We start from the raw sequence: 27,669 nt of genomic DNA on the forward strand, positions 1-27,669 counted from the left end.
AATTTTTTTTTTGAAACACAAAAATGTTTGAAACACAAAAATTTTTGAAAACACGGAAATTTGTGAAACACGAGAATTTTTTTGAAAACACGAAAATTTTTTGAAAACACGGAAATTTTTGAAACACGAAGAATTTTTTTAAAAACACAAATTTTTGATGCACCGGAATTTTTGAAAGCACAAAGATTTTTTAACACGAAATTTAAAAAAAAAACAAAAAATTTGTGAAAACATGGAAAAAAACACGAAAATTTGTGAAAACATGGAAAAAATTTTAAACACGAATTTTTAAAAACATGAAAATTTTGAAAACATGGAAATTTTTGAAACAGGGGAATATTTTGAAAAAATGAATTTTTCGATTTTCTTTTTAAAGACGCATTGTATTTAACACGAACCAGTGATATTCACTCAACATAGCGATGAAATTATCGAATTAGTGTCAAACCGATTCAATTTAATATTTAATCGTGATCCTATTAAAACAGAAGAAATTTTTTTAAAAAAACACGACAATTTTTGAATATTTACAATTTTTAAAAGGGCGTATCGTGTTTAACATAAACCAGTGATATTCACCTAAAATAGTGACGAAATTAGCGATTTAATGTTAAATCGATTCGTTATCTTATTTATTGAAATTACTTAAAATAAAATAAAAATTAAATTAAATTAAAAATATAAATACAAAAATATAAAAATGCATAAAGTACCAACAATATTAAAACGAAATAGCATAAAAATACGGACATTAAATTAAAAGTGAAATAAACGAAATTATAAAAAAGATCCAAAACACGAGCTTGGTTAAACAGGTTACGCAAATTGAACCCTTTTTTTCTCTTTTTTCTTCTTTTTTTTTCTTTTTTCTTTTTCTTTTTTCTTTTTTTTCCTTCTATTTTTTTCCTCTCTTCTGGGCCGCCTGTTGGACTTGGGCTTACTTGGCCGCGCTGCAGGGCCTGAGGGGCTGCTGGAACAGGCCTGGCTTGCTGCTGCACTGCTGGGCCTGTGCTGGAATGGCCTGCTGCTTGGGCTTGGGTTGCTGGGCCTGGACAGGCCTGTTGCTGTTTTTTTTCTGCTGCTGTTTTCTTTTTTTCAGGGCCTGCTGTTTGGGCTTAGCCTGCTGCGGGTCGGGTCGGATCCGGGTCGGGTCGACCCGGCTGTTAAAAAAATTTCTTTCTTTTTGCTTTCTTTTTTCTTTTTTTCTTTCCCCTTTTTTTATTTCTTCTTCCTCTTCCTTCTTCTTCTTTTTTCTTCTTTTTTTCTTCTCCTTCGGCAGCAGCCCCTTGTGTTGCCGACGACGCTCCCCCCGCCTGCTGCGACGGCCGAAGGCGGCGTGCGGTGGAGCTCTCCTTTCTCCTTCTTTTCTTCTTTTTTCTTCTTTACTCTTTCTCTTTTTTTTCCTCTTTTGCTTGCTTGTTTTTTTTTTCTTTTTTGCCTCTTGGTTGTTTTGCTAGGTATCGGGACGGTGGTGTCGCGGTGGCGCTAGCACGACGGCGGCGGCGGGCCTTTTTTGCTGCTGATTTTTGCTTCTTTTTTTTGCTCAAAATTTGTTTTTTTTTTTCTTGGCTTTGCTTTTTTTTTGGGGTTCCTTGGCTGAAACTTTTGGGGGTTTAAACCCTTTTTATATTTTGGTTTTTCTTCTTTTTTGCAGGTAGCAGGTGGCTAGGGGAGAGGGATGCCATGCTTTAGGTCGGCTGCCGCAGTGCAGGTGCGCAACTTGCACTGTGGATGCCAGAAGGACCAAATTGCAAACACAGCAAAACTTTTGGGGTTAAAGTATAATTTTGAGAATATTTAAGGTCAAAATGTAATTTTAAAAAGTTAAGGGTTAAAATATAATTTTGGAAAAATTTAGGGGTTAAAAATATAATTTTGAAAAAAATTTTGACCCGGACAAAATTGATTACAATTATTTTAAAAGTTGAATTCCTAGTAGTAAATCTTTAATGGATATAAATAATAAAACTCATAAAGTAAATAATAAGCTTTTTCACCTAAATAATATAAAAAATAAAATTAATAACTAAAATATATGCCCATAACATTATTTACTAAAATGGTATGGTTTTATTGGTGCCTTTGTCAAATTGGTCGTACCAGATTGAAATGTAATGTTTTAAAGTATTCAGGGACTTGATATATAAATTTACCCTTTTGAGTGGCTATCGAAGAAAAAGTGAAAGGGTGCCGCCCGACAGTGTGGCGGCACCAAACCTTAAATGTGACTAATTGCCTTCTAAGTCCTCCTTATTTATTATTTTATTTTTATTCTTCTTCAACTCACTACAATGTGTTTAAACAAGCCCTCAACCTATTTTTGTAGTTAAATAAGCTCTTAACTTATGATTTTTACTCATAAAAGCCCTTTATTTTAATATTAAAGTAAATATATTTTGAATTTCAAGCTCTTATCTTAATTTTTATTGATGCAATAAAAATCATATACACTTTAACATCAACATAGAATCTAAAAGTAATCAAAAATTTCAAAAGAGTAACTAAGAATATCATGTATTTAAGCACTCTCAAGAAATTTTAAATTTTTTATTTAATAAACTATTCTCATCAAATTCACATGAATATAAAATGTGAATTAGGTTATTTTTTAAATAACTTTACTTTGGGTAAAATATATTTACTTTAATATTAAAATAAAGGATTTTTATGAATAAAAATCATAGGTTAAGAGCTTATTTAACCACAAAAATAGGTTGAGTGCTTGTTTAAACACAAAGTAGTGAGTTAAAGAGAAATAAAAGAAAATAATAAATAATGAGAGCTTAAAAGGTAATTAGCCACATTTAAAGTTTGATTCACTTTTTTCTAACAGCCACTCAAAATGATAAATTTTATACTGAATACTTTAAATCATTATATTTTAGTTCGGTTCCCCAATTTGACAAGCAGCACCAATAAAATCATATCATTTCAGTTATTAATTTTATTTTTTTATTATTAAAGTAAAAAAAAGTCTAAATAATACAAATTTACTTATCACAGACTTTTTGGACTTGACTAGTTAAAAGGCGGCTGGTGGTGGTGGTTAGGTGGGGATTTGGTTGATTTGAAATGTCTTGTTGACTGAGGAACCACAAACCAGGTTGAAGGGTAAGGAGCATTTTCTATATATGAATCTCTAAAACCCAGTGCTTTATCATAACATCATTTTCAAACTTCCGACTAGAGAGGGTCTTTTCAATGGCAGACGAAGTGACCAAGAGGTACTACTCTTTTCTTCACAGACCATGATATGTCTTTTCAATGTTTCTTCAAATTCCATGCTGTTGATGTCTTTCTTTTAGGCTTGGAAAATAGAGTGAGATAGGGTTTTGTAGTTGGTGAACTAGGCTCTGTGGCTATCTTTGCTGGAGGGGTGAGTTAAGACTGTTGGGATGCTTTCTTATGCTTAATTCGGGGGTTTTTTTATTAAAATGGGTTAAAAAAAATTTTATGTATTGAAATGGGTTGTCAGAAAATTTATTTATGAAAATGGGGTATTTTTTTATTGAAGTCTATTTCAGAGGAGCCAATGAATAAAAAATATTAATTTTTTTCTTTTTTAATGGCGCCTATTAGATAGGAGCCAATGAATATTTTATATTAAAAAAAATTTATAAAATATAATTAAATATTTTCCCAGGTCAGTCTATGACCCGTATAATACATAATATTGGAGCCTATCTCAGATGCGCCAATGGTGGTGCCTATCTGAGAGGCGCCAATGGTGGTGCCTATCTGATAGGCGCCAATGGTATTATTTTATGTAAAAATTTGTTTCAAAAAATTAATAAATACTGTTAAATAAATATTGTTAAATAAATACAAAATCAAATAAAAGTTACATTATATAAAAATTAAATGAGTTAACAACAACTATATGATTAAAAAAGCCACTTATAATTAAACTTTTAATAAAATGATTTTAATTTTTTATAAACTTTTATGTTAAACTCACCAAATACTAAACTAAACACAATAATTTATAACTTAATCCTAAATTACTAATAAATTAAATTTTAAATAATTACAAACACAAAATTTATAACATAATCCTAAATTACTAACAAATTAATTATAAAATAATTACAATATTCATACAAAAATATTACAATATTCATACAAACAATATTATAATATCCATACAAAATTACAATATTCATACAAACAATATTACAATATTCATACAAAATTACAATATTCATACAAAATACTAATCCAAAACTATAAATACAAAATTAATTATAAAATAATTACAATATTCATACAAAATTACAATATTCATACAAAATACTAATCAAAACTATAAATACAAAATTAATTATAAAATAATTACAATATTCATAAAAATTACAATATTCATACAAAAATTACACTATTCATACAAAATACTAATCCAAAACTATAAATACAAAATTAATTATAAAATAATTATAATATTCATACAAAATTATAATATTCATACAAAAAGTTACAATATACATACAAAATTACCCATTGGCGCCTCCCTATGAGGCATTTTTAATGGCACCTCCTTATGAGGCACTTTTGATGGTGCCTCCCTATGAGGCGCCACCCGACCCATTTTCCCCTTTGACCCGTTGATCGTATTTTGACCCGTATTTTTATTTAAATTTTTTTAAAAATAATATTTTATTCAAAAAAATTAATAGTTTTTTATTCATTGGCGCCTCTGAGATAGGCACCAATGAAAAAAGTAACCCATTTTCGTAAATAATTTTTCTGACACCCTATTTCAGTAAAAAAAAAAATTTAGCCTAGTTTAGTAAAAAACCCTTAATTCGGTATTTTAGTACAAAATAAGAGTAAAAATATATGTGGAAGATGTTAAAGCTTAGCATTTATAATCTATTTATGGGTTACTCGAATCTGAATTTTGTTATTTTATTGGCTAATTTAACTTTTCCTATTATCTTGCGATGTTAGTAATACATTTTTGGTCACCTAAATTAATTTTTTCAATTTAGTCACTCAACTTTTGAAATAAAATATTTTAGTCACTCTCTCGTTAGTTGTTATTAGATAAGTGACGGAAAACCGACATAAGACTTTTTTTATTGGTCTAATAACAAATTTAACTCTCCAATATTTACAAATTCTATTAATTTAATCTTAAATTTAAAAATTCTACAAATAGAATCAAATGCATAGTTGGATAGCTATTTTTGTAGTTTACCCAAATACGATTAAGTCCCTCGAAAAAAAAGCACACTCAATTAAACTCTCATATATTCAAATTGCTGTTCAACAAAATTTTTTGAAATAAATCAAAATTGAAAAATAGTTTAAAATGTTACAATAACAATGAATCTTTGAATCTAAAGAACCACTTATCTAAGTTGGTTCTAAATTTGAAATTTTTAAATCATATATATTTAAATTTTAAAAAGTTATAAATTTATAATAAAATAATAAAAATTTAAAAATAAAATTATAAAAAAATCATTTAAGAGTTTAAATCCAAAATGAATCTAGACATATGAATTGTCTAAATTCAATCTAAATCTAAACGGTAATATGTCCAAATTCGTTCAAGATAATTTTTTTGAATATTAAAATTTATTTTTCTTCGTGTAGAATTGACACCACAGAATAATGATCACTACATCATTGTCGCAGAATTGTTCTCCTTAATTGTGTAAAGTATTTTATTTGTTGAAGAAAATGAATTCATTACGTGGCACTTGACAATGTTTATGTTAAACAAATAAAGTATTATCTTTGGGGCTTACATATATCTAGGCCCATTTTATTTGAGTATTAACTGCCTCCTCTTTAAACTAATGGTTTGAACTAAATAAAATACGAGTGTGTTTTAAATAAAATGAATTGTAACTGGATTCAAAGTTGGGATATCTAAAATGAATTGGAGCACTTTATCTCCATCTGTTTAATCTGTTGTTCAAGACCATCACGTGAATTATCAAAATTGTCTTCCATTTCAGTAGGTGATGTCTTTTTCTCCAAATTAGTCCAAGTTGGCGTGTTTTCTATTGTACTGCTAGAAAACTATAGATAGTATTGTGACCATTCTTTTAGATTTGGTATGTTTGACTGGTAGTCTTCCAATGCTTTCTTCAACTGTTCGTGATAAGATGTCGGTGGTTCAATCTTTATATCCCATGGTGCTAATGTATCTTCTAGAGGCCATATATCTGCTGGAATAATTCTATTTACCTGGCCTCCAGAAGATACATTAGCACCATGGGATATAAAGATTGAACCACCGACACCTTATCAAAAATAGTTGAAGAAAGCATTGGAGACTACCATTCAAACATACCAGATCCAAAAGAATGGTCACAAGACTATCAATGGTTTTCAAGCAGTGCAATAGAAAACACGCCAGCTTGGACTAATTTGGAGAAAAAGACATCACCTATTGAAATGGAAGACAATTTTGACAATTCACGTGATGGTCTTGAACAACAGATTGAACAGATGGAGATAAAGTGCTACAGAGCTAAAGAAGAAAAAGCAAAGATGATAAAAGAACTAAACCTCGCTTCTGATATTAGCATAGACTATGAAAGTGATTAGATGTTTTACTATATTTGTTTGTTATATGAGTCATAAAAGTAGGCTTGTTTCTTATGTAAAAGTATAAGTAAAAAAAAGTAGGTTTGAAAGTCATAAAAGTATGAGTCAAAAAGGTTGTTTGTTTGTTATGAAACGGAGATTCCTCCTTATCATATTCGCCTGTAAAAATAGTCTTAGGGATAAATATGAGTCAAAAAGGTTGTTTGTTTGTTATGTAAAGGAGATTCCTCCTTTTCATATTCGTTTGTAAAAATAGTCTTAGGGATAAGTCAAAAAAAAAACCTCATTCTCCATGTTTTCCTATATAAGCCAAAACAGTTCTCAGTTGTAATCATCGAGGAATTTCTAAATAAAATACGAGTGTGTTTTAAAAACATGTTTTTCTTCTAAATATTTTATGTTCTCTTTCTGATCAACATAGCCCAATCTTTAAAAGAAAATCTCCCGTGAGTTTAATTGTATGATTTGTGCTTGCCATACAATGGATCCTGCACAACAGAAATTAAACTTAGACCAGGGGTACTAATTGATATTGGATTTAAGGAAGTATTCGGAATTAATGGTTTGACAACTAAAAGACAGTTCCTATTTTGTGGCCAAAGAGGAGAAAAGCCCTATTTTTGGCATAGCATACTTGTTAAATCCATTAATTTCAGATATCCCGGCCTTGAATCTGTTTTACATATTTTTTGAAGGATTACAACCAAGAAATGCTTCCAAAGATATCTGTTTTACATATTTCAAAAGAAATTTGATTATTTCAGGTATGCAGTTGTCACCGGGGCAAATAAGGGTATTGGACTTGAAATATGTAAGCAATTAGCTCAAAATGGGATCACGGTGGTATTAACTGCTAGAGATGAGAAAAGAGGTCTTGAAGCTCTTGAAAGTCTACAACACTCTGGTCTCTCAGATTATCTAATTTTTCACCAGCTCGATGTAACAGACCCTGAAAGCATTGCTTCTCTGGTAGATTTTGTGAAGAAACAATTTGGGAAGTTGGATATCTTGGTACCAATTATCCACCTTATATGCCATAATTAGCATAACAGATTTTCTATGACAAGATTTTCTTAAAACATTGATTTTTTTACAGGTTAACAATGCTGGGGTATTTGGTGCAACCTTTTTGGTTACTCCTAGTGCTGAGGTATTTTGGCTAAACTACCTTTATTACCGAATGCCTGTGTCACGAACTAACCTATTGGGTCATGAATACGATATTGTCTTAAAGTTTTACCATCTAACGCGTGTCTTCACATATTCGAATCAAACGTAAAGTGCACTATAGTAAAGGCACTGCTGAGGGTGGTAAAACTTTGATAGATTTATGGCTACTCAAACGAACAATAAAGATATAATCGGATGGGGTTGTGTCATGACAGCTTGTTACAAATGTAGGTAAATTTGAGTGATATACAGAGTAAAGTGACTGATGGCAATTACGACTTATCCGAAGAATGCCTAAAAATAAACTACTATGGCGCTAAAAGAACTGCCGAAGAACTTATTCCATTGCTGCAACTATCCGACTTACCAAGGATCGTAAATCTTTCCTCCTCTGTAGTCATGCTGAAGGTAGAATCCCAAGTTCCTGTAAAATCCCATTTCAGATCATAAGCTTCAAAAACGGTTGATGGAAAAGTTTCTTTGTTACAGGGTAAATGTGAGAAGCTTAAAGGAGTGTTAACAGGTGTTACAACAGAGGAGAAACTGAATGACTTAATAACCGAGTATCTAAAAGATTGTAAGGAGGGCTTACATGGAAGTAAAGGATGGCCAGACTTCATCTCTGCCTATACCGTCTCAAAAGTAGCACTTAATGCCTACACAAGGATTCTGGCAAACAAGTACCCGGATTTCTGCATCAACTCTGTTTGCCCTGGATATTGCAAAACTGATATAAACCTCAACACTGGTATCATAACTGCTGAAGAAGGTGCTGTGACTCCTGTTAAGTTGGCACTGTTGCCTAAAGGTGGCCCTTCTGGTCTCTTTTTTGTGAAGGGTGAGCCTGCAACTCCGGAACCTTGATGATCAACACCAGGACGACGGCAACAATGCAATCTCAACTTAGATGAAATGCAGCAATAAAATGAAAATGAACAACAAATCTTGTTGCGAAAAGCAAATTTGTTCTGTAAATTCTCACTTTATGTGGGTCAATTATACTAGTGTGTGGTTTAGTTCGTTATTTTTCACGTTATATCTGAAATTTTGTGTTATAAGTTGTAATATGGGAATGGACCAACTTTTGAACATAAACATATATATGGCAGTATTGGTTTTAGTTTCTCCATTAAAATACTTAGTTTTATCACAAAGATGGTTGCTTTTGATGGGACTTGATTTTTATGAACGAAAGAGAACTTTCTGTGGGTCCTTGCCCGCTGGTTGAAATTGAAAGAGAACTTTCTGTGGGTCCTTGCCCGCCGCTTGAAATTGACATTGCTGCCCACACAAGCCGGTTTCGTGGGGTGTGTTGAACCGCGATTTGGATATCTCTTTGGGGGATTATTATATACCACAAAAAAAAAAAGGGACATGAAGAGCAAAACTTGTGAAAAGATCAGATTTTTCAACCTTGTTTATTTTCTGTTATTGTAGACATTCAACTTTTACCCAAATCTGTAAAAGCTGATATCTCCAGCAGCAAAGAGAGTTTTTCTCTACTTTCTCCACAATATCAATGGCAGAAGTAACAAAGAGGTACTGCATTTTTTGTCTGTCTTCACACACCAGCTATATATGTTAAGTTTTCAACTCTCTGAACCAATTTTGTTCAACTTTCTTCTCAGATATGCAGTGGTTAGTGGTGCAAACAAGGGAATTGGATTGGAAATATGTAAGCAGATGGCTTCAAAAGGAACCATGGTTGTTTTAACAGCTAGAGATGAGAAGAGGGGTCTTGAAGCTGTTGATAAGCTGAAAGATCTTGGCCTGTCTGATAATGTAGTTTTTCATCAGCTTGATGTTGCAGACCCTGCTAGTGTTGCTTCTTTGGTGGATTTCGTCAAAACACAATTCGGAAAGCTTGATATCTTGGTATTTTTTCATCAAAACGCTACATTTCTTTTTTTAGTTTACTTCTTTCCAAGTTCATAATTTGACTGTTGTCACTTGTGCAGGTGAACAATGCAGGGATTGGTGGCGTCAAAGGTGATTTTGAAGCTCTTAGAGCTGCAGGCTTTGGTAAGGTAGTCTCCTATCAATCCACTTGGTTTCCATTAACCACAGTAGAGAATTGTCTCTTCAATCCGTGGTTAATGTTTGAGAGATTCGAAGAGATTGCAGATGATGGGATTTGAATCCCTGAATTCATTGAATGTCGCATTTTAACTATAGCATCATAAGTTAACTAAGTTAAGCCATGGATCTATGTTTTTAGATACTAGACTATAGCAGGTTAGCCTTTTGGAATTTGGATGGACCTAATAATCCCACACTTGGTTTAGTATCAACTCTTTATCCTAAACATATTTCTTGATTGCTTGGGGATTATAGCTACTAAATGGTAAGTATTTAGTGATAGAAAGTTTATCCAAAAGAACTATCCTGAATGCTCAAAGATGTTTTAGAACACCTCTTGTAAATGAGTAAGCCTCTTCCTCGTTGATGCAGCCTGGTGCACAACCAAACTGGGGTAGTCTGCTGACTCAATCACCAGAGTTATCCGAGCAATGCCTTCAAACAAACTACTACGGCGCCAAAAGAATGTGCGAATCACTTATTCAGCTTCTCCAGCTATCCAGTTCACCGAGAATTGTAAATGTTTCTTCTTCTATGGGGAAGTTAAAAGTAAGAAGATGAAAATAATCAATTGCTGGTATCATAGGTTTCAGCCTAAATTTTCTTCTTGTGTCTCAGAATGTATCGAACGAATGGGCAAAAGCAGTCCTGAGTGATGCTGGGAATCTTACAGAAGACAAGGTGGATGAGATATTGAGCCAGTATATGAAAGATTTCAAGGAGGGTTCATTGCAAGAGAAGGGTTGGCCTGCTTTTATGTCAGCCTACATACTGTCTAAAGCAGCCATGAATGCCTACACAAGGATCCTGGCTAAGAAATATCCCAATTTCATCATCAACTGTGTCTGCCCTGGCTTTGTGAAAACAGACATGAACTTCAATAGTGGGATCTTAAGTGTTGAAGAAGGTGCAGAGAGTCCTGTGAGATTAGCATTGTTGCCTAATAATGGCCCTTCTGGTCTCTTCTTTGCTAGGAAAGAAGAGTCAGAATTTTAATCAAAGCTTGCTTGATTCAAGTAAGTTAAGCTTGTGAAGATGTGTTTTGAGTGTTGTGTGGTTGGCGTGTAAAGTTACAGAAAACTCTAATAAAAGCATTTGGAAGAATAAGAGTTATGATATTTGTAAAACAATAATGTAATCGACATAGCTTGTAACCAGACATGCAATGATCTAATTGGCCAAAATATTTGTCAAGAATATTATTGTTCTTGTTGCAGTTTCAAGCTCTGAAGATACTGGAACAATGCTAAGTTGTAGCGTTTTATCCGAGTAATTTGTCAAAATGACGAAAATTTGTCAATTCAAAACTTGCAATTGAAAGCGCTATTGTATCACGATTCTTTGACTATAATCTAAGAGAAACAAGTCGGCTTTTGGCGATCATTGCATATACAAAAACAGGATTAAACCAAATTAGGATCAAATCCTCTTATAAAAACAAATAAATGCATACTAGTGGTTTCACAACTAACAAGACTAGACTTTTTGATTGTTGCCAAAATTAAGCTTTGTTACAATTGACGCGGTATTTATCCAAAGGAGCAATGTTTAGTTGGAAGCTTAGCACAGAAAAGCTAAGTCTATAACATTGCTACTTGAGAAAAAGCTTCATATGAACATTATGGCAGTCTCAGAACCTTGAATCTACACTCATTCAATGTATTTCGTTATGGCAAAACAGAACTGTCACTATGATAACATTTGTATAAAGCGTATTATTTGTAATGGATTAGCCGAGCAAGTTTGTTTAGTGAATTGAGCACTCAAATGCAGTCAAAGGGAGAGTCTAACCAGCAACATAGACAAGTTGCCACAAGTGCAACTTGAGCCAAATGGATAAAATTCTCAATTGAAGTTATATGCCCTCTTTGCTGAACTGACTGTGTTAGAGAGAAGCATTGCTATTGTCATAGGACCTACACCCCCTGGAACTGGAGTAATGGCTGCAGCAATCTTGCAGGCCTCGTCATAACAAACATCTCCAACTAACCGATATCCTCGAGGACTACTTGCATCCTTTCACATGGAACAACATATTACTTGTCAGTTAACCGAGGGGAGAAGGGATTCCAGAAAAAAAGTGAGCGACTCTAAAGTGTCACTAACCAAGTCAGAAGAGGGCACAAATAAGAAAGAAAAGAATGAAAAAGTCCACCAACCTCAACTGGATTTATTCCAACATCAATAATAACAGCACCTGGCTTTATCCAGCTACCTCTCACCATATTTGGCTGCCCCACAGCAGATATTATGATATCTGCCTGTCTTGTAATTTCCTCAGGATTCTTGGTTCTAGAATGGACAATAGTTACAGTAGCATCTTCCCTCTACCAATATCAAGACACTGTTAGGGGGTAAAAAGAAATAAGAAATTATGTGTCCAGAGATAATACAAATGAGTAGGAGAAGAGTCATTACTTGCAGTAACAGAGCTGCAGGCATTCCAACGATATTACTCCGACCAATGACAACAGCCCTCTTTCCTTTAATATCAACACCATATCTATGCAATAGTTCTATGCATCCTTTAGGGGTACATGGAACGAACATGGGTTCTCTACCTCGCATGGCAAGACGACCAATGTTCAATGGGTGGAAGCCATCCACATCTTTCTCAATCATAACAGCATTTAAAATGTTCTGCTCATTCATATGCTGGTGGAAATCCATGAAGCAGAATTAAGAGCCATGATTGCTTTCAAGCATGCAAACCCCATATACTACATATAGTATGATTGACATAAAGAGGATAAACATGCAGGTTTTCAAAATTAGATTAGAATCATACAGAAGGTAGAGGCAATTGAACAAGGATGCCATGAACCAAAGGCTCACCATTGAAGTCAGAGATATACTTGAGAACTTCTTGCTCAGAAGCATCATTAGGTAAATTTACTTCAAAGGACTTAATCCCTACAGATTCACAAGCTATTTTCTTGTTCCGCACATAAGTAGCAGAGTCCTTCCTATCCCCAACTAGAACAACGGCTAATCCAGGAACAACTCCAATTGCTTCCTTCAGCTTTGTTACTTCAGCACTTATTTCTTCTCTTATTTGCTTTGCCACTGATTTCCCATCGATCACCTTAGCGGATGGCTCAGCAGCCATTGAAGCTGTATAACAACAAACCAAAACCAGCCTTAATGATCCCATATTCCCATTTCCATATGAAAATTACTGTGATAAAATATTTAAGCCCTCGTAATGCAGTCTAAGCGTTTGACGAAATGCGACAATGACAGAAAATATCATAAAAGAAAAGTTATAACAATATATAATATAACAAACTGAAAACTTCCGAAAATTTCACATACCAGTAATGAAACGAGAAGAACATGGAGCGTGGAGAGAGAGGGCTCGAGGAAGGGCAGCGGTATGTGAGAAAACATGAAGTGGACCCACAAACCGGCGAAGGAAAACGAGACTATTGCTGAAGCGGGTAAAGGAGAGGCGATGGACGGAGGCAGCGGAAGAAGGATCAGATAATATCATGGACGCCATAGTGTTATGAGTCCAGAAACGACGGTGGAGTAAACTAAACGTTGCGTTGGTATTTTTAGGGCCGCACTTAAAATGCAGAGATAAAGACGGAAAAGGAAGCTGATTCTCAGGTTTTCACTTTGCAAGTGGCTTTGGCGGCGCTACTCTGCACTGCTCATTTATTTTTGTTTTATTTATTTGGTTTGAAAAATGTGAACTTTTTCATTACTATCAATTTGTTTTTATTTTGGGTTTAGGCCTAACCAGTTGGGGCTTTTGGTTTTGGGTATAAAATGGGCTATAGTATTTTGAGTTTTAGTTTAATATATATATTATATTTAACAAGTAGGTTAAGGTAGTTAATTTGATTTTAAATATTTTAGAAGTCAAAATCAAAATTGACCCAAAATCACCATCCAAACTTACATTGAAAATCTATACAAATTAAATCGCATCAGTTCGATCAGTTTAGATAATTTTGTTCGAGCTTACACTAATAAAATTAGAAAAAAAACGAAGTTCCTACTCACTTATACTTTTAAGTACTAGCAAGCATGGTAAGAAAACACAATGCAAATATAAGATTAAGAACATATTAAAAGTGTTATTAACTCAAATTCTAGCTTACAAATGAGGGAGGATGATTCCTTATTAGAAAAGACTCTTTTGATCCAATAAATATGATTAATATAACTGTATAATTAAAATAAAAATTTTCTATTTAGGCTTTTAAAATGAATTTTTTTATTTAAGCCCTTTAAAGTTTTTAAAATTTTAAATTAGTAAATTTAAGATTGCACTTTAGTTTTCTAAAAATAATAAAAATTGATTTAAACTTTTAAAATTATAAAGATGTAGACTACTTAAATAGTGAAATTATATTTTTACTATCTTAAAAATTAAATTTTAATTTTAACCCTCCTAAAAAGAATTTTTACCTTCACCCATGTTCAGAAGCATCTTGTTCTGAAATTGTTATACCTAAAAAAATGATGCTGTGCTTAATTAATGACTTAAAAGCATTTGGAGTCTGGAGTCCTTGTCTTTTGCCCTTAATTGAAAATCAATTTCAATTTCAATTTCTTTTCCTTAGCTAAGAAACAAGGTGACTTTAGAAGTGAAAGTTTTTTTTTTCATTTGAGGTTTTAGCTTTTTAAGTTTATCTTTTACTAAATAACTTGGTATTTAGGAATTATATTATATTTTTATTTTTTTAATTACTCTTTCAATTCTATAATTTTTTCTGATTTTTGGGTTTGGTTTTAACCGGTTGAGGCATTTGGGCTTGGGATTTAATTTGAGTTTTGGTGTAAAATGAGTTATAGGATATTGAGTTTGAGTTTAACATATATTATATTTAATAAATATGTTAAGTCAGTTAATTTAATTTCAAAATTTTGAAATTCAAAATCAAACCGACTAGAATTTACCATCCAAGCTTACATTGAAAATTTATACAAATAAAGTCCAATCGATTTGATCGGTTTAAACAATTTTATTTGAGTTTATACTAATAAAATTAGAGAAAATAAAGTTTACACTCACGTATGCTTTTAAGTCCTAACAGGCACAATAAGAAAACATAATGCAAATATAAGAAAATATTGAAAGTGTTATTAATTCAAAACAAGAAAAGACGCTTTTGATCGTCAAGATTCAATAAATATGATTAATATAAGTGTATAATAATAATGGAAAATTTTTATTTAGGTCAATTTAAAATTTTCATTTAAGCCCTTTAAAGTTTTTAAAATTTAAAATTAATAAATATAAAATTGTACTTTAACCCCTAAAATGATAAATTTTGATTTAATCCTTTAAAATTATAAAGATGTAGGCTATTCAAATGGTGGAACTACATTTTTACTATCGCGAAAATTAAAATTTAATTTCGGTCCTCCTAAAAAGTTGTTTACTCAAAAACATTTTTTTACTAAATAACTTGGCATTTAGGAATTATATTTTATTTTATTTTTGTAATTACTCTTTCATTTCTATAAAAAAATTCTTCTGATTTTGGGTTTTGGTTCTAGCCGGTTGGGGCATTTGGGCTTGAGATTTAATTTGAGTTTTGGTGTAAAATGAGTTATAGGATATTGAGTTTGAGTTTAACATATATTATATATAATAAGTATGTTAAGTTAGTTAATTCGATTTTAAAAATTTTTAAATTTAAAATCGAAACCGGCTAGAAATTACCATCCAAGCTTATATTGAAATTTTATACAAATAAAATTGCATCGATTCAATCGGTTTGGACAGTTTTACTCGAGTTTACACTAATAAAATTAGAGAAAATAAAGTTTACACTCACATATACTTTTAAGTCCTAACAAGCACGATAAGAAAACAGAATGCAAATGTAAGAAAATATTAAAAGTGTTATTAATTCAAATTAGGGGTGATGCCTTATTTATAGGAAAGACAATTTTGATCCAATAAACATGATTAATGTAAATGTACGGTCAAGATCAAGTCTTTTTATCCAATAAATATGATTCATATAAGTATGCAATGAAAATGGAAAATTTTCTATTTAAGTCTATTTAAAATTTTCATTTAAGTTTTTAAAGTTTTTAAAATTTAAATTTAATAAATATAAAATTATAGTTTGGCCCTAAAATGATAAAATTTAATTTAATTTTTTTAAATTATAAAGATATAAACTATTCAAATGATGAAATTACATTTTTATTATCATAAAAATTAAAATTTAATTATCATGACTTAAAACGCATTTGGAGTCCCGAGTCCTTGTATTTTGCCTTTAATTGAAATTCAATTTCAATTTTTTTTTCCTTAGCTAATTTCCATTGTTTTGTGCGCAAGGTGGTGGTGGAACGCACCACCATGCTGCCAAAATTCGTTTGCTTCATTTTAGTCAGTCTTTAATGCACATGGGTGGAGGACCAATCATTGTTAATGAAATACGAAATAGTGACTATTTTGTAATTATTTCAAAATTTAATGATTTAATTTTATTTTAATTTGTATCTTTTGATTCAAATGTTTTTAAGTATGTAGCCCAAAGGAGTAATAAGCTAGTAGACTCTTTTAAGCTTATAGGGTTTCGTAGATTTGAGGGCTTAAAATATACTCAATTCAACAACATGATATTGTGCTTAAGTATATTTTATTATAAGGTATTAAATACTGTTTTATAGTTTATGTTTGAAGTTTTCGACTCCTTTTTCTAACAATGTTACTTCTAAATATCAAATTTACATTCTCTCTTTGTGTAACTAATTTTGTCATTACACTTAATGTTTGTTGATTAATTATATTTTTATTTATTAGTGAAATGTTAATGGACCTTTTATTGAAAAGTATATATTATCTAATCAAATGCATATTTTATTTAATAACAAAATTAGCTAATTTCAAAAGTCACGTACTCAATTCATTTTCATTTCCATTTTAATATGATTGCAAATTTCCATTTTCATTTCCATTTCCATTTCTTGAAACATACATTCATTTCCAAATGATTCCATTTATCCATTTCGGAGAAAATCATAATCATTCTTGAATATCCGTTCTCCCAATATGATCTTATTTTATCCCATGGTAATCATTACATCTTCCTTCATGAAAAGTCAATCACTATCAAATTGTGATCAAGTCATCCATCACAAAGACGGATGACCCGTAGACACATTTACTTTTCATCAACCATGTAATGCCAACGAGAGGACATCATTTACCCATGTTTTGGGCTATGAATTCCACTGTCGTGAATACTACAGAATTCATACACCCAACACACCGGTTTTCGTTTCCTTATCTATTTGAACTCGGGCTTTTACTTACATTAAAGTGTACACGTCGTGCATACATAGTCCGTCTTCCGCTCAGGATTTAGGTATGTCACACTATGAATGTCATAAGTGAGTAAATCCATAAACGAATTTATGACCTATTTTTTAGTGGTGTTGGAAACAGTGGTTTCGAGACCACAAATTTGATGAACAAGTTCGTATAATTGGCATGTAACATATATGAGTCAATAATAATTTTTATATTAAATTTTGGTTTGATGAATTGAACTAATTGAATTAAAAGTTAGTATAAGTAATTCGATTCAAAAGTCAAATAGTTATTGAAAACGAGGTATTAAGACCCCATTTCTGTAATTTAGGGTCGTAAATAATAGACTTTTTCACTTAAATAATATAAAAAATAAAATTAATAACTAAAATATATGTGCATAAGATTATTTACTAAAATGGTATGGTTTTATTGGTGCCGCTTGTCAAATTGGCAGTACCGAATTGAAATGTAATAATTTAAAGTATTCAGGGACTTGATATGCAAATTTACCCTTTTGAGTGGCTGAGGAAGAAAAAGTGAAAGGGTGCCGCCCGACAGTGTGGTGGCACCAAACCTTAAATGTGGCTAATTACCTTCTAAGTCTTCCTTATTTATTATTTGATTTTTATTCCCCTTTAACTCACTACATTGTGTTTAAACAAGCCCTCAACCTATTTTTGTAGTTAAATAAACTCTTAACCTATGATTTTTACTCATAAAAGCTCTTTATTTTAATATTAAAATAAATATATTTTGAATTTCGAGCTCTTATCTTAATTTTTCGTTGATGCAATAAAAATTATATACACTTTAACATCAACATAAAATCTAAAAAAGTAATTAAAAATTTCAAAAGAGTAGCTAAGAATATCATGTATTTAAGCACTCTCAAGAAAATTTAATTTTTTATTTATTAAACTATTCTCATTAAATTCACATGAACACCAAATGCGAATTAGGTTATATTTTTCAAATAGCTTTACTTTGGATAAAATATATTTACTTTAATATTAAAATAAAGAGTTTTTATGAATAAAAATCATAGGTTAAGAGTTTATTTAAACACAATATAGTGTCGCCACACTGGCCGCACCCTTTCTTTTTTTTTAGCAGCCACTCAAAATGATAAATTTTAATGCTGAATACTTTAGATCATTATATTTCAGTTCGGTAACGCCAATTTAACAAGCGGCACCAATAAAACTATATCATTCTGGTAAAATAGGTTATTAATTTTATTTTTTGTATTATTTAAGTGAAAAAAAAAGTCCAAATAATACAAATTTACTCAATTATTACAGACTTTATGGACTTGATGGTTACAAGGCGGCAGGTGGTTAGGTAGGGATTTGGTTGATTTGAAATGTCTTGACTGAGGAATCACAAACCAATTTGAAGTGTAAGGAGCATTTTCTACTTTATTAATCATGGTATTTAAAGATTGGGCTATTTTACTTAAATAGTCTAAAAAATATTATATTTATAAAAATAACAGGTTTAAAAATAATCATCAAAATAATCTGAAATAAACAGTAAAATAGGATTGTGGCCTATCAATGGCCGAAACCAACTCTTATTTTGGACCCATAATTGTCTGATAATTGTGTCAGAGTTATAAAAAATAATTTTTTTCTGGCCTGTCAATGGTTGGAACCAGTGTATTTTTTTAAATTGTATAATACTGATATACAAAAAAGAAAAAAAAATTGGGTGCTGGCCTATTAATGGCCGACACCCCTGTACACGGGAAAAAAAATTTCGAGTTATAGTCTAACAATGGCCAGCACCAGAACACGAAAAAAGTAAAAAAAAAAATTTGGGTGGTGGCCTGCCAATGGCCGGCACCACCTTTTTTGGGGAATTTTTTTTTCACTTTTTTCGTGTTAATAGCAAATACCAGTATACGAAAAAAGTAAAAAAAATATTTTTTGGGCCGGTACTAGAGGTGCTCATGGGCCGGGCCCGTAAAAAATTTCGGCCCAACCCGAAATATGGGCCTAAAATTTTGCCCAGGCCCGGCCCGGGAAAAAATCATAAACCCGGGCCCGGCCTGACCCATTTTTTTAATAAAATACCAAAAATATATTTTAAAAATAAAAAAAAGTATTTTAAAAATATTTTATAATTAAAAAATTTTAAAAATATTTTAAAATTTAAAAAATGTATTTTAAAATTATTTTAAAATTAAAAAATTGTAAAAATATTTTAAAATTTTAAAAAGTATTTTAAAAATATTTTAAAATTAAAAAAATTTAAAAATAAATATATTTATTATATCGGCCCGGCCTGTTTTCTAAACGGGCCTCGTTTTTTTGCCCAAGCCCATATTTCGGGCCTATATTTTTACCCAAACCCTCCCATATTTCGGGCGGGCCGTCGGGCCGGGCCACCCGGCCCATGAGCACCTCTAGCTGGTACCACCTTTTTTTGGGGGAATTTTTTTTTACTTTTCTCGTATACTGATACCTGTTATTGACACGAAAAAAGTAAAAAAAAATTCTCACAAAAAAGGTGGTGCCAACCGTTGGCAGGCCACCACAATTTTTTTTTTACTTTTTTCGTATACTAATACCTGCTATTGACACGAAAAAAGTGAAAAAAAAAATTCCCCATAAAAGGTGGCAGGCCACCACCAATTTTTTTTTACTTTTTTCGTATATTGATACCAGCTATTGACACGAAAAAAGTAAAAAAAAAAATTCTCCCCCCAAAAAAGATGGTGCCGGCCATTGGCAAGCCACCACCAAATTTTTTTTTTACTTTTTTTATATACTAATACCTGCTATTGACACGAAAAAAAGTGAAAAAAAATTTCCCCAAAAAAGGTGGTGCCGACTAGAGGCGCTCATGGGCTGGGTCGGGTCGGGTTCGGGCTGGGCCCATAAAAAATTTTGGCCCATGTCCTAAGCTCAGGCCTGGCCCGGCCTAAAATTTTGTCCAGACTGGGCCCGGGAAAAAATTCATAAGCCCGAGCCTAGCCTGACCCGTTTTTTAAATAAACATCAAAAATATTTTTTTTAAAATAAAAAAGTATTTTAAAAATAAAAAATAAAAATATTTATTATATTCGGGTCCGGCCCATGAGCACCTCTAGTGCCGACCATTGGCAGGCTACCACCAATTTTTTTTTACTTTTTTCGTGTTCTGGTGCCAGCGATTAACAGACCAAAACTCAAAAAAAAATTTCCATGTATAGGGGTGCCGGCCATTGACAGGCCAGCACCATTTTTTTTATTTTTTGTATATCAGTATTATACAATTTTAAAAAAATAAACCGGTTCTGGCCATTAACATGCAAGAACCAAAAAAATTATTTTTTTAACTCTGACACAATTATCAGACAATCATGGATCCAAAATATGAGTTGGTTCTAGCTATTGACAAGTCACAACCCTATTTTGGTAATTATTTTGGTAATTATTTTCAAACCTGTGTTATTTTTATAAAAATAATATTTTTTTAGACTATTTAAATAAAATAGCCTAAAGATTGCCTATATATGAATCTCTAAAACCCTATGATTTATCATATCATCATTTTCAAACTTCGGACTAGAGAGGGTGTTTTCAATGGCAGACGAAGTGACCAAGAGGTACTAATTTTTTCTTCACAGACCATGATGTGTCTTTTCAATTTTTCTTCAAATTCCATGCTGTCGATGTCTTTCTTTTACGCTTAGTTGGTGATCACTAGGCTCTGTGGCTATCTTGCTGGATTTTGTGGTGTGTAACTATAAACTGCAAAATAGGGGTGAGTTAAGACGCGTCGTAGCTTATGTGTTAGGATGCTCTCTTATGCTTAATTCGGTATTTTAGTACAAAATAAGAGTAAAAATATATGTGGAAGGGGTCATATACTCATATTTGAGAAGATTAACGTTAAAATATATGTGTTGGGATACTCATATTTTTTTTGTTCTCTTTCTCTTTCTGTTCAACATAGGCCAATCTTTAAAAAAAAAAATCTCTTGTGAGTTTAATTGTATGCTTTGTGCTTGCCATACAATGGATCCTGCACAACAGAAATTAAACTTAGACTAGGGATACTAATTGATATTGAATTTAATGAAGTGTTCGAAATTAATGGTTTGACAACTAAAAGGCAGTTCCTGTTTTGTAGCCAAAGAGGAGAAAGGTCGTATTTTTGACATAGCATATTTGTTGTTAAATCCATTAATTTCAAATATCCCGGCCTTGAATCCAGTTACAATTCAAAGTACAAAAAAAAATTACCCAGACAGTCTGACAGTAATCTTTTATCAAATTTTTTGAAGGATTACAACCAAGAAATGCTTTCAAAGATAACTGTTTTACATATTTCAAAAGAAATTTGATTATTTCAGGTATGCAGTTGTCACCGGGGCAAATAAGGGTATTGGACTTGAAATATGTAAGCAATTAGCTCAAAATGGGATCACGGTGGTATTAACTGCTAGAGATGAGAAAAGAGGTCTTGAAGCTCTTGAAAGTCTACAACACTCTGGTCTCTCAGATTATCTAATTTTTCACCAGCTCGATGTAACAGACCCTGAAAGCATTGCTTCTCTGGCAGATTTTGTGAAGAAGCAATTTGGGAAGTTGGATATCTTGGTACCAATTATCCACCTTATATGCCATAATTAGCATAACAGATTTTCTATGACAAGATTTTCTTAAAACATTGATTTTTTTACAGGTTAACAATGCTGGGGTTTATAGTGCAACCTTTTTGTTTACTCCTGGTACTACGGTATGTTGGCTAAACTACCTTTATTACAGAATGCCTGTCTCACGAACTAACCTATTGGGTCATGAATACGATATTGTCTTAAAGTTTTACCATCTAACGCGTGTCTTCACATATTCGAGTCAAACGTAAAGTGCACTATAGTAAAGGCACTGCTGAGGGTGGTAAAACTTTGATATATTTATGGCTACTCAAACGAACAATAAAGACGTAATCGGATGGGTTTGTGTCATGACAGCTTGTTACAAATGTAGGTAAAGTTGAGTGATTTACCGAGTAAAGTGACTGAAGGCAATTACGAGTTATCCGAAGAATGCCTAAAAATAAACTATTATGGCGCCAAAAGAACTGCCGAAGCACTTATTTCATTGCTGCAACTATCCGACTTACCAAGGATCGTAAATGTTTCCTCCTCTGCAGTCATGCTGGAGGTAGAATCCCGAGTTCCTGTAAAATCCCATTTCAGATCATAAGCTTCAAAAACGGTTGATGGAAAAGTTTCTTTGTTACAGGGTAAATGTGAGAAGCTTAAAGGAGTGTTAACAGGTGTTACAACAGAGGAGAAACTGAATGACTTGATAACCGAGTATCTAAAAGATTTTAAGGAGGGCTTACATGGAAGTAAAGGATGGCCAGCCGTCGCCTCTGCCTATACTGTCTCAAAAGTAGCACTTAATGCCTACACAAGGATTCTGGCAAACAAGTACCCAGATTTCTGCATCAACTCTGTTTGCCCAGGATACGCCAAAACTGATATAAACCTCAACGCTGGTATCATAACTGCTGAAGAAGCTGCTGTGACTCCCGTTAAGTTGGCACTGTTGCCTAAAGGTGGCCCTTCTGGTCTCTTTTTTGTGAAGGGTGAGCCTGCAACTCCGGAACCTTGATGATCAACACCAGGACGACGGCAACAATGCAATCTCAACTTAGATGAAATGCAGCAATAAAATGAAAATAAATTCTCACTTTATGTGGATCAATTATACTAGTGTGTGGTTTAGTTCGTTATTTTTCACGTTATATATGAAATTTTGTGTTATAAGTTGTATTATGGGAATGGACCAACTTTTAAACCTAAACATATATATGGCAGTATTGGTTTTAGTTTCTCCATTAAAATACTTAGTTTTATCACAAAGATGGTTGCTTTTGACGGGAGTTGATTTTTATGAACGAAAGAGAACTTTCTGTGGGTCCTTGCCCGCTGCTTGAAACTTACATTGCTGCCCACACAAGCCGGTTTCGTGGGGTGTGTTGAACCGCTATTTGGATATCTTTTTGGGGGATTATTATATACCACAAAAAAAAAGGACATGAAGAGCAAAACTTTTGAAAAGATCAGATTTTGCAACCTTCTTTATTTTCTGTTGTTTACATTCAACTTTTACCCAAATCTGTAAAAGCTGATATCTCCAGCAGCAAAGAGAGTTTTCCTCTACTTTCTCCACAATATCAATGGCAGAAGTAACAAAGAGGTACTGCTTTTTCGGTCTTTCTTCACACACCAGCTATATATGTTTAAGTTTTCAACTCTCTGAACCAAATTTGTTCAACTTTCTTCTCAGATATGCAGTGGTTACTGGTGGAAACAAGGGAATTGGATTGGAAATATGTAAGCAGGTGGCTTCAAAAGGAACCATGGTTGTTTTAACAGCTAGAGATGAGAAGAGGGGTCTTGAAGCTGTTGAAAAGCTGAAAGATCTTGGCCTGTCTGGTAATGTAGTTTTTCATCAGCTTGATGTTGCAGACCCTGCTAGTGTTGCTTCTTTGGTGGATTTCGTCAAAACACAATTCGGAAAGGTTGATATCTTGGTATTTTTTCATCAAAACGCTACATTTCGTTTTTTAGTTTACTTCTTTCGAAGTTCATAATTTGACTGTTGTCACTTGTGCAGGTGAACAATGCAGGGATTGGTGGCGTCAAAGGTGATTTTGAAGCTCTTAGAGCTGCAGCCTTTGGTAAGGTAGTCTCCTATCAATCCACTTGGTTCCCATTAACCACAGTAGAGAATTGTCTCTTCAATCCGTAGTTAATGTTTGAGAGATTCGAAGAGATTGCAGATGGTGGGATTTGAATCCCTGAATTCATTGAGTGTCACATTTTAACTATAGCTGCATAAGTTAACTAAGTTAAGCCCTGGGTCTATGTTTTTCGATACTAGACTATAGCAGGTTAGCCTTTTGGAATTTGGATGGACCTAATAATCCCACACTTGGTTTAGTATCAACTCTTTATCCTAAACATATTTCTTGATTGCTTGGGGATTATAGCTACTAAGTGGTAAGTATTTAGTGATAGAAAGTTTATCCAAAAGAACTATCCTGAATGCTCAAAGATGTTTAGAACACCTCTTGTAAATGAGTAAGCTTCTTCCTCGTTGATGCAGCCTGGTGCACAACCAAACTGGGGTAGTCTACTGACTCAATCACCAGAGTTATCCGAGCAATGCCTTCAAACAAACTACTACGGCGCCAAAAGAGTGTGCGTCACTTATTCAGCTTCTCCAGCTATCCAGTTCACCGAGAATTGTAAATGTTTCTTCCTCTATTGGGAAGTTAAAAAGTAAGAAGATGAAAATAATCAATTGCTGGTATCATTGGTTTCATCCTAAATTTTCTTGTTGTGTCACAGAATGTATCGAACGAATGGGCAAAAGCAGTCCTGAGCGATGCTGGGAATCTTACAGAAGACAAGGTGGATGAGATATTGAGCCAGTATATGAAAGATTTCAAGGAGGGTTCATTGCAAGGGAAGGGTTGGCCTGCTTTTATGTCAGCCTACATACTGTCTAAAGCAGCCATGAATGCCTACACAAGGATCCTCGCTAAGAAATATATCAATTTCATCATCAACTGTGTCTGCCCTGGCTTTGTGAAAACAGACATAAACTTCAATAGTGGGATCATAAGTGTTGAAGAAGGTGCAGAGAGTCCTGTGAGATTAGCATTGTTGCCTAATAATGGCCCTTCTGGTCTCTTCTTTGTTAGGAAAGAAGAGTCAGAATTTTAATCAAAGCTTGCTTGATTCAAGTAAGTTAAGCTTGTGAAGATGTGTTTTGAGTGTTGTGTGGTTGGCGTGTAAAGTTACAGAAAACTCTAATAAAAGCATTTGGAAGAATAAGAGTTATGATATTTGTAAAATCATAATGTAATCGACATAGATTGTAACCAGACATGCAATGATCTAATTGGCCAAAATATTTGTCAACAATATTATTGTTCTTGTTGCAGTTTCAAGCTCTGAAGATACTGGAACAATGCTAAGTTGTAGCGTTTTATCCGAGTAATTTATCAAAATGATGAAAATTTGTCAATTCAAAACTTCCAATTGAAAGCGCTATTGTATCACGATTCTTTGACTATAATCTAAGAGAAACAAGTCGGCTTTTGGCGATCATTGCATATACAAAAACAGGATTAAACCAAATTAGGATCAAATCCTCTTATAAAAACAAATAAATGCATACTAGTGGTTTAACAACAAACAAGACTAGTCTTTTTGATTGTTGCCAAAACTAAGCTTTGTTACGATTGACCCGGTATTTATCCAAAGGAGCAATGTTTAGTTGGAGGGCTTAGCACAGAAAAGCTAAGTCTATAACTTTGCCACTCGAGAAAAAGCTTCATATAAACATTATGGCAGTCTCAGAACCTTGAATCTACACTCATTCAATGTATTTCGTTATGGCAAAACAGAACTGTCACCATGATAACATTTGTATAAAGCGTCTTATTTGTAAAGGATTAGACGAGCAAGTTTGTTTAGGGAATTGAGCACTCAAATGCAGTCAAGGGAGAGTCTAACCAGCAACATAGACAAGTTGCCACAAGTGCAACTTGAGTCAAATGGATAAAATTCTCAATTGAAGTTATATGCCCTCTTTGCTGAACTGACTGTGTTAGAGAGAAGCATTGCTATTGTCATAGGACCTACACCCCCTGGAACTGGAGTAACGGCTGCAGCAATCTTGCAGGCCTCGTCATAACAAACATCTCCAACTAACCGATATCCTCGAGGACTACTTGCATCCTTTCACATGGAACAACATATTACTTGTCAGTTAACTGAGGGGAGAAGGGATTTCAGAAAAAGTGAGCGACTCTAAAGTCTCACTAACCAAGTCAGATCAGAAGAGGACACAAATAAGAAAGAAAAGAATGAAAAAGTCCACCAACCTCAACTGGATTTATTCCAACATCAATAATAACAGCACCTGGCTTTATCCAGCTACCTCTCACCATATTTGGCTGCCCCACAGCAGATATTATGATATCTGCCTGTCTTGTAATTTCCTCAGGATTCTTGGTTCTAGAATGGACAATAGTTACAGTAGCATCTTCCCTCTACCAATATCAAGACACTGTTAGTGGGGTAAAAAGAAATATGAAATTATGTGTCCAGAGATAATACAAATGAGTAGCAGAAGAGTCATTACTTGCAGTAACAGAGCTGCAGGCATTCCAACGATATTACTCCGACCAATGACAACAGCCCTCTTTCCTTTAATATCAACACCATATCTATGCAATAGCTCTATGCATCCTTTAGGGGTACATGGAACGAACATGGGTTCTCTACCTCGCATGGCAAGACGACCAATGTTCAATGGGTGGAAGCCATCCACATCTTTCTCAATCGTAACAGCATTTAAAATGTTCTGCTCATTCATATGCTGGTGGAAATCCATGAAGCAGAATTAAGAGCCATGATTACTTTCAAGCATGCAAACCCCATATACTACATATAGTATGATTGACATAAAGAGGATAAACATGCAGGTTTTCAAAATTAGATTAGAATCATACAGAAGGTAGAGGCAATTGAACAAGGATGCCATGAACCGAAGGATCACCATTGAAGTCAGAGATATACTTGAGAACTTCTTGCTCAGAAGCCTCATTAGGTAAATTTACTTCAAAGGACTTAATCCCTACAGATTCACAAGCTTTTTTCTTGTTCCGCACATAAGTAGCAGAGTCCTTCCTATCCCCAACTAGAATAACGGCTAATCCAGGAACAACTCCAATTGCTTCCTTCAGTTTTGTTACTTCAGCACTTATTTCTTCTCTTATTTGCTTTGCCACTGATTTTCCATCGATCACCTTAGCGGATGGCTCAGCAGCCATTGAAGCTGTATAAAAACAAACCAAAACCAGCCTTAATGATCCCATATTCCCATTTCCATATGAAAATTACTGTGATAAAATATTTACGCCCTCGTAATGCAGTCTAAGCGTTTGACGAAATGCGACAGTGACGGAAAATAACATAAAAGAAAAATTATAACAATATATAATATAACAAACTGAAAACTTCCGTAAAATTCCCATACCAGTAATGAAACGAGAAGAACGTGGAGCGTGGAGAGAGAGGGCTCGAGGAAGGGTAGGGGTATGTGAGAAAACATGAAGTGGACCCACAAACCGGCGAAGGGAAACGAGACCATTGCTGAAACGGGTAAAGGAGAGGCGATGGACGGCGGCAGCGGAAGAAGGATCAGTGAATATTATGGACGCCATAGTGTTATGAGTCCAGAAACGACGGTGGAGTAAGCTAAACGTTGCGTTGGTATTTTTAGAGCTTCACTTAAAATGCAGAGATAAAGACGGTAAAGGAAGCTGATTCTCAGGTTTTCACTTTGCAAGTGGCTTTGGCGGCGCTACTCTGCTCTTCTCATTTTCTTTGTGTTTGTAAAATAACGATTTATTTTTGTTTTATTTATTTGATTTAAAAAATGTGAACTTTTACTATCAATTTTTTTTATTTATTTTGGGTTTAGGCCTATCCAGTTGGGGCATTTGAGTTTGGGATTTAATTTGGTGTTGGGTATAAAATGGGTTAT

The 27,669-nt window shown here is 33.3% G+C and overlaps 4 protein-coding genes across 6 annotated transcripts; 3 read left to right on the forward strand and 1 right to left on the reverse strand.

The window, feature by feature from the left end:
• Positions 1 to 3,055: 3,055 nt before the first annotated feature.
• LOC105775600 (uncharacterized) lies at positions 3,056 to 11,007 on the forward strand. Its single transcript, XM_052622518.1, has 10 exons — positions 3,056 to 3,224; positions 7,326 to 7,572; positions 7,658 to 7,711; positions 7,963 to 8,139; positions 8,221 to 8,592; positions 9,212 to 9,270; positions 9,360 to 9,606; positions 9,690 to 9,758; positions 10,183 to 10,359; positions 10,429 to 11,007. Exons 1-10 carry the CDS (start codon positions 3,202 to 3,204, stop codon positions 10,804 to 10,806), a joined length of 1,803 nt encoding a protein of 600 aa, XP_052478478.1. The 5' UTR covers positions 3,056 to 3,201; the 3' UTR covers positions 10,807 to 11,007.
• A 111-nt stretch (positions 11,008 to 11,118) lies between these two features.
• On the reverse strand, positions 11,119 to 27,529 carry LOC105776377 (bifunctional protein FolD 4, chloroplastic). 3 transcript variants are annotated; one of them, XM_012598994.2, is made up of 5 exons: positions 27,160 to 27,529; positions 12,599 to 12,924; positions 12,229 to 12,465; positions 11,970 to 12,137; positions 11,119 to 11,826 (listed from the first exon to the last, which is right to left on the reverse strand). In XM_012598994.2, the coding sequence occupies exons 1-5, from the start codon at positions 27,344 to 27,346 to the stop codon at positions 11,656 to 11,658; spliced, it is 1,089 nt and encodes a 362-aa protein (XP_012454448.1). In that variant the 5' UTR covers positions 27,347 to 27,529; the 3' UTR covers positions 11,119 to 11,655. The 3 variants fall into 3 exon arrangements, with proteins under 3 accessions (XP_012454448.1, XP_012454447.1, XP_012454446.1); XM_012598993.2 differs by lacking the exon at positions 27,160 to 27,529 and adding an exon at positions 13,126 to 13,475; XM_012598992.2 differs by lacking the exons at positions 11,119 to 11,826; positions 11,970 to 12,137; positions 12,229 to 12,465; positions 12,599 to 12,924 and adding exons at positions 25,475 to 25,856; positions 26,003 to 26,170; positions 26,263 to 26,499; positions 26,633 to 26,958 and having other exon boundaries at positions 27,160 to 27,523.
• On the forward strand, positions 20,609 to 22,945 carry LOC105775109 ((+)-neomenthol dehydrogenase-like). The gene is made up of 5 exons (XM_052622013.1): positions 20,609 to 20,693; positions 21,444 to 21,690; positions 21,776 to 21,829; positions 22,081 to 22,257; positions 22,339 to 22,945. The coding sequence occupies exons 1-5, from the start codon at positions 20,671 to 20,673 to the stop codon at positions 22,711 to 22,713; spliced, it is 876 nt and encodes a 291-aa protein (XP_052477973.1). The 5' UTR covers positions 20,609 to 20,670; the 3' UTR covers positions 22,714 to 22,945.
• Positions 23,267 to 25,063, forward strand: LOC128031985 ((+)-neomenthol dehydrogenase-like). Its single transcript, XM_052622014.1, is given in 6 exon segments — positions 23,267 to 23,301; positions 23,392 to 23,638; positions 23,722 to 23,790; positions 24,214 to 24,311; positions 24,313 to 24,384; positions 24,455 to 25,063. Coding segments are annotated over 6 exon segments (888 nt in total). The 5' UTR covers positions 23,267 to 23,281; the 3' UTR covers positions 24,837 to 25,063.
• Positions 27,530 to 27,669: the final 140 nt, after the last annotated feature.

The sequence above is a fragment of the Gossypium raimondii genome, chromosome 10 (genome assembly GCF_025698545.1).
Source record: "Gossypium raimondii isolate GPD5lz chromosome 10, ASM2569854v1, whole genome shotgun sequence".
Classification (NCBI taxonomy): Eukaryota; Viridiplantae; Streptophyta; class Magnoliopsida; order Malvales; family Malvaceae; genus Gossypium; species Gossypium raimondii.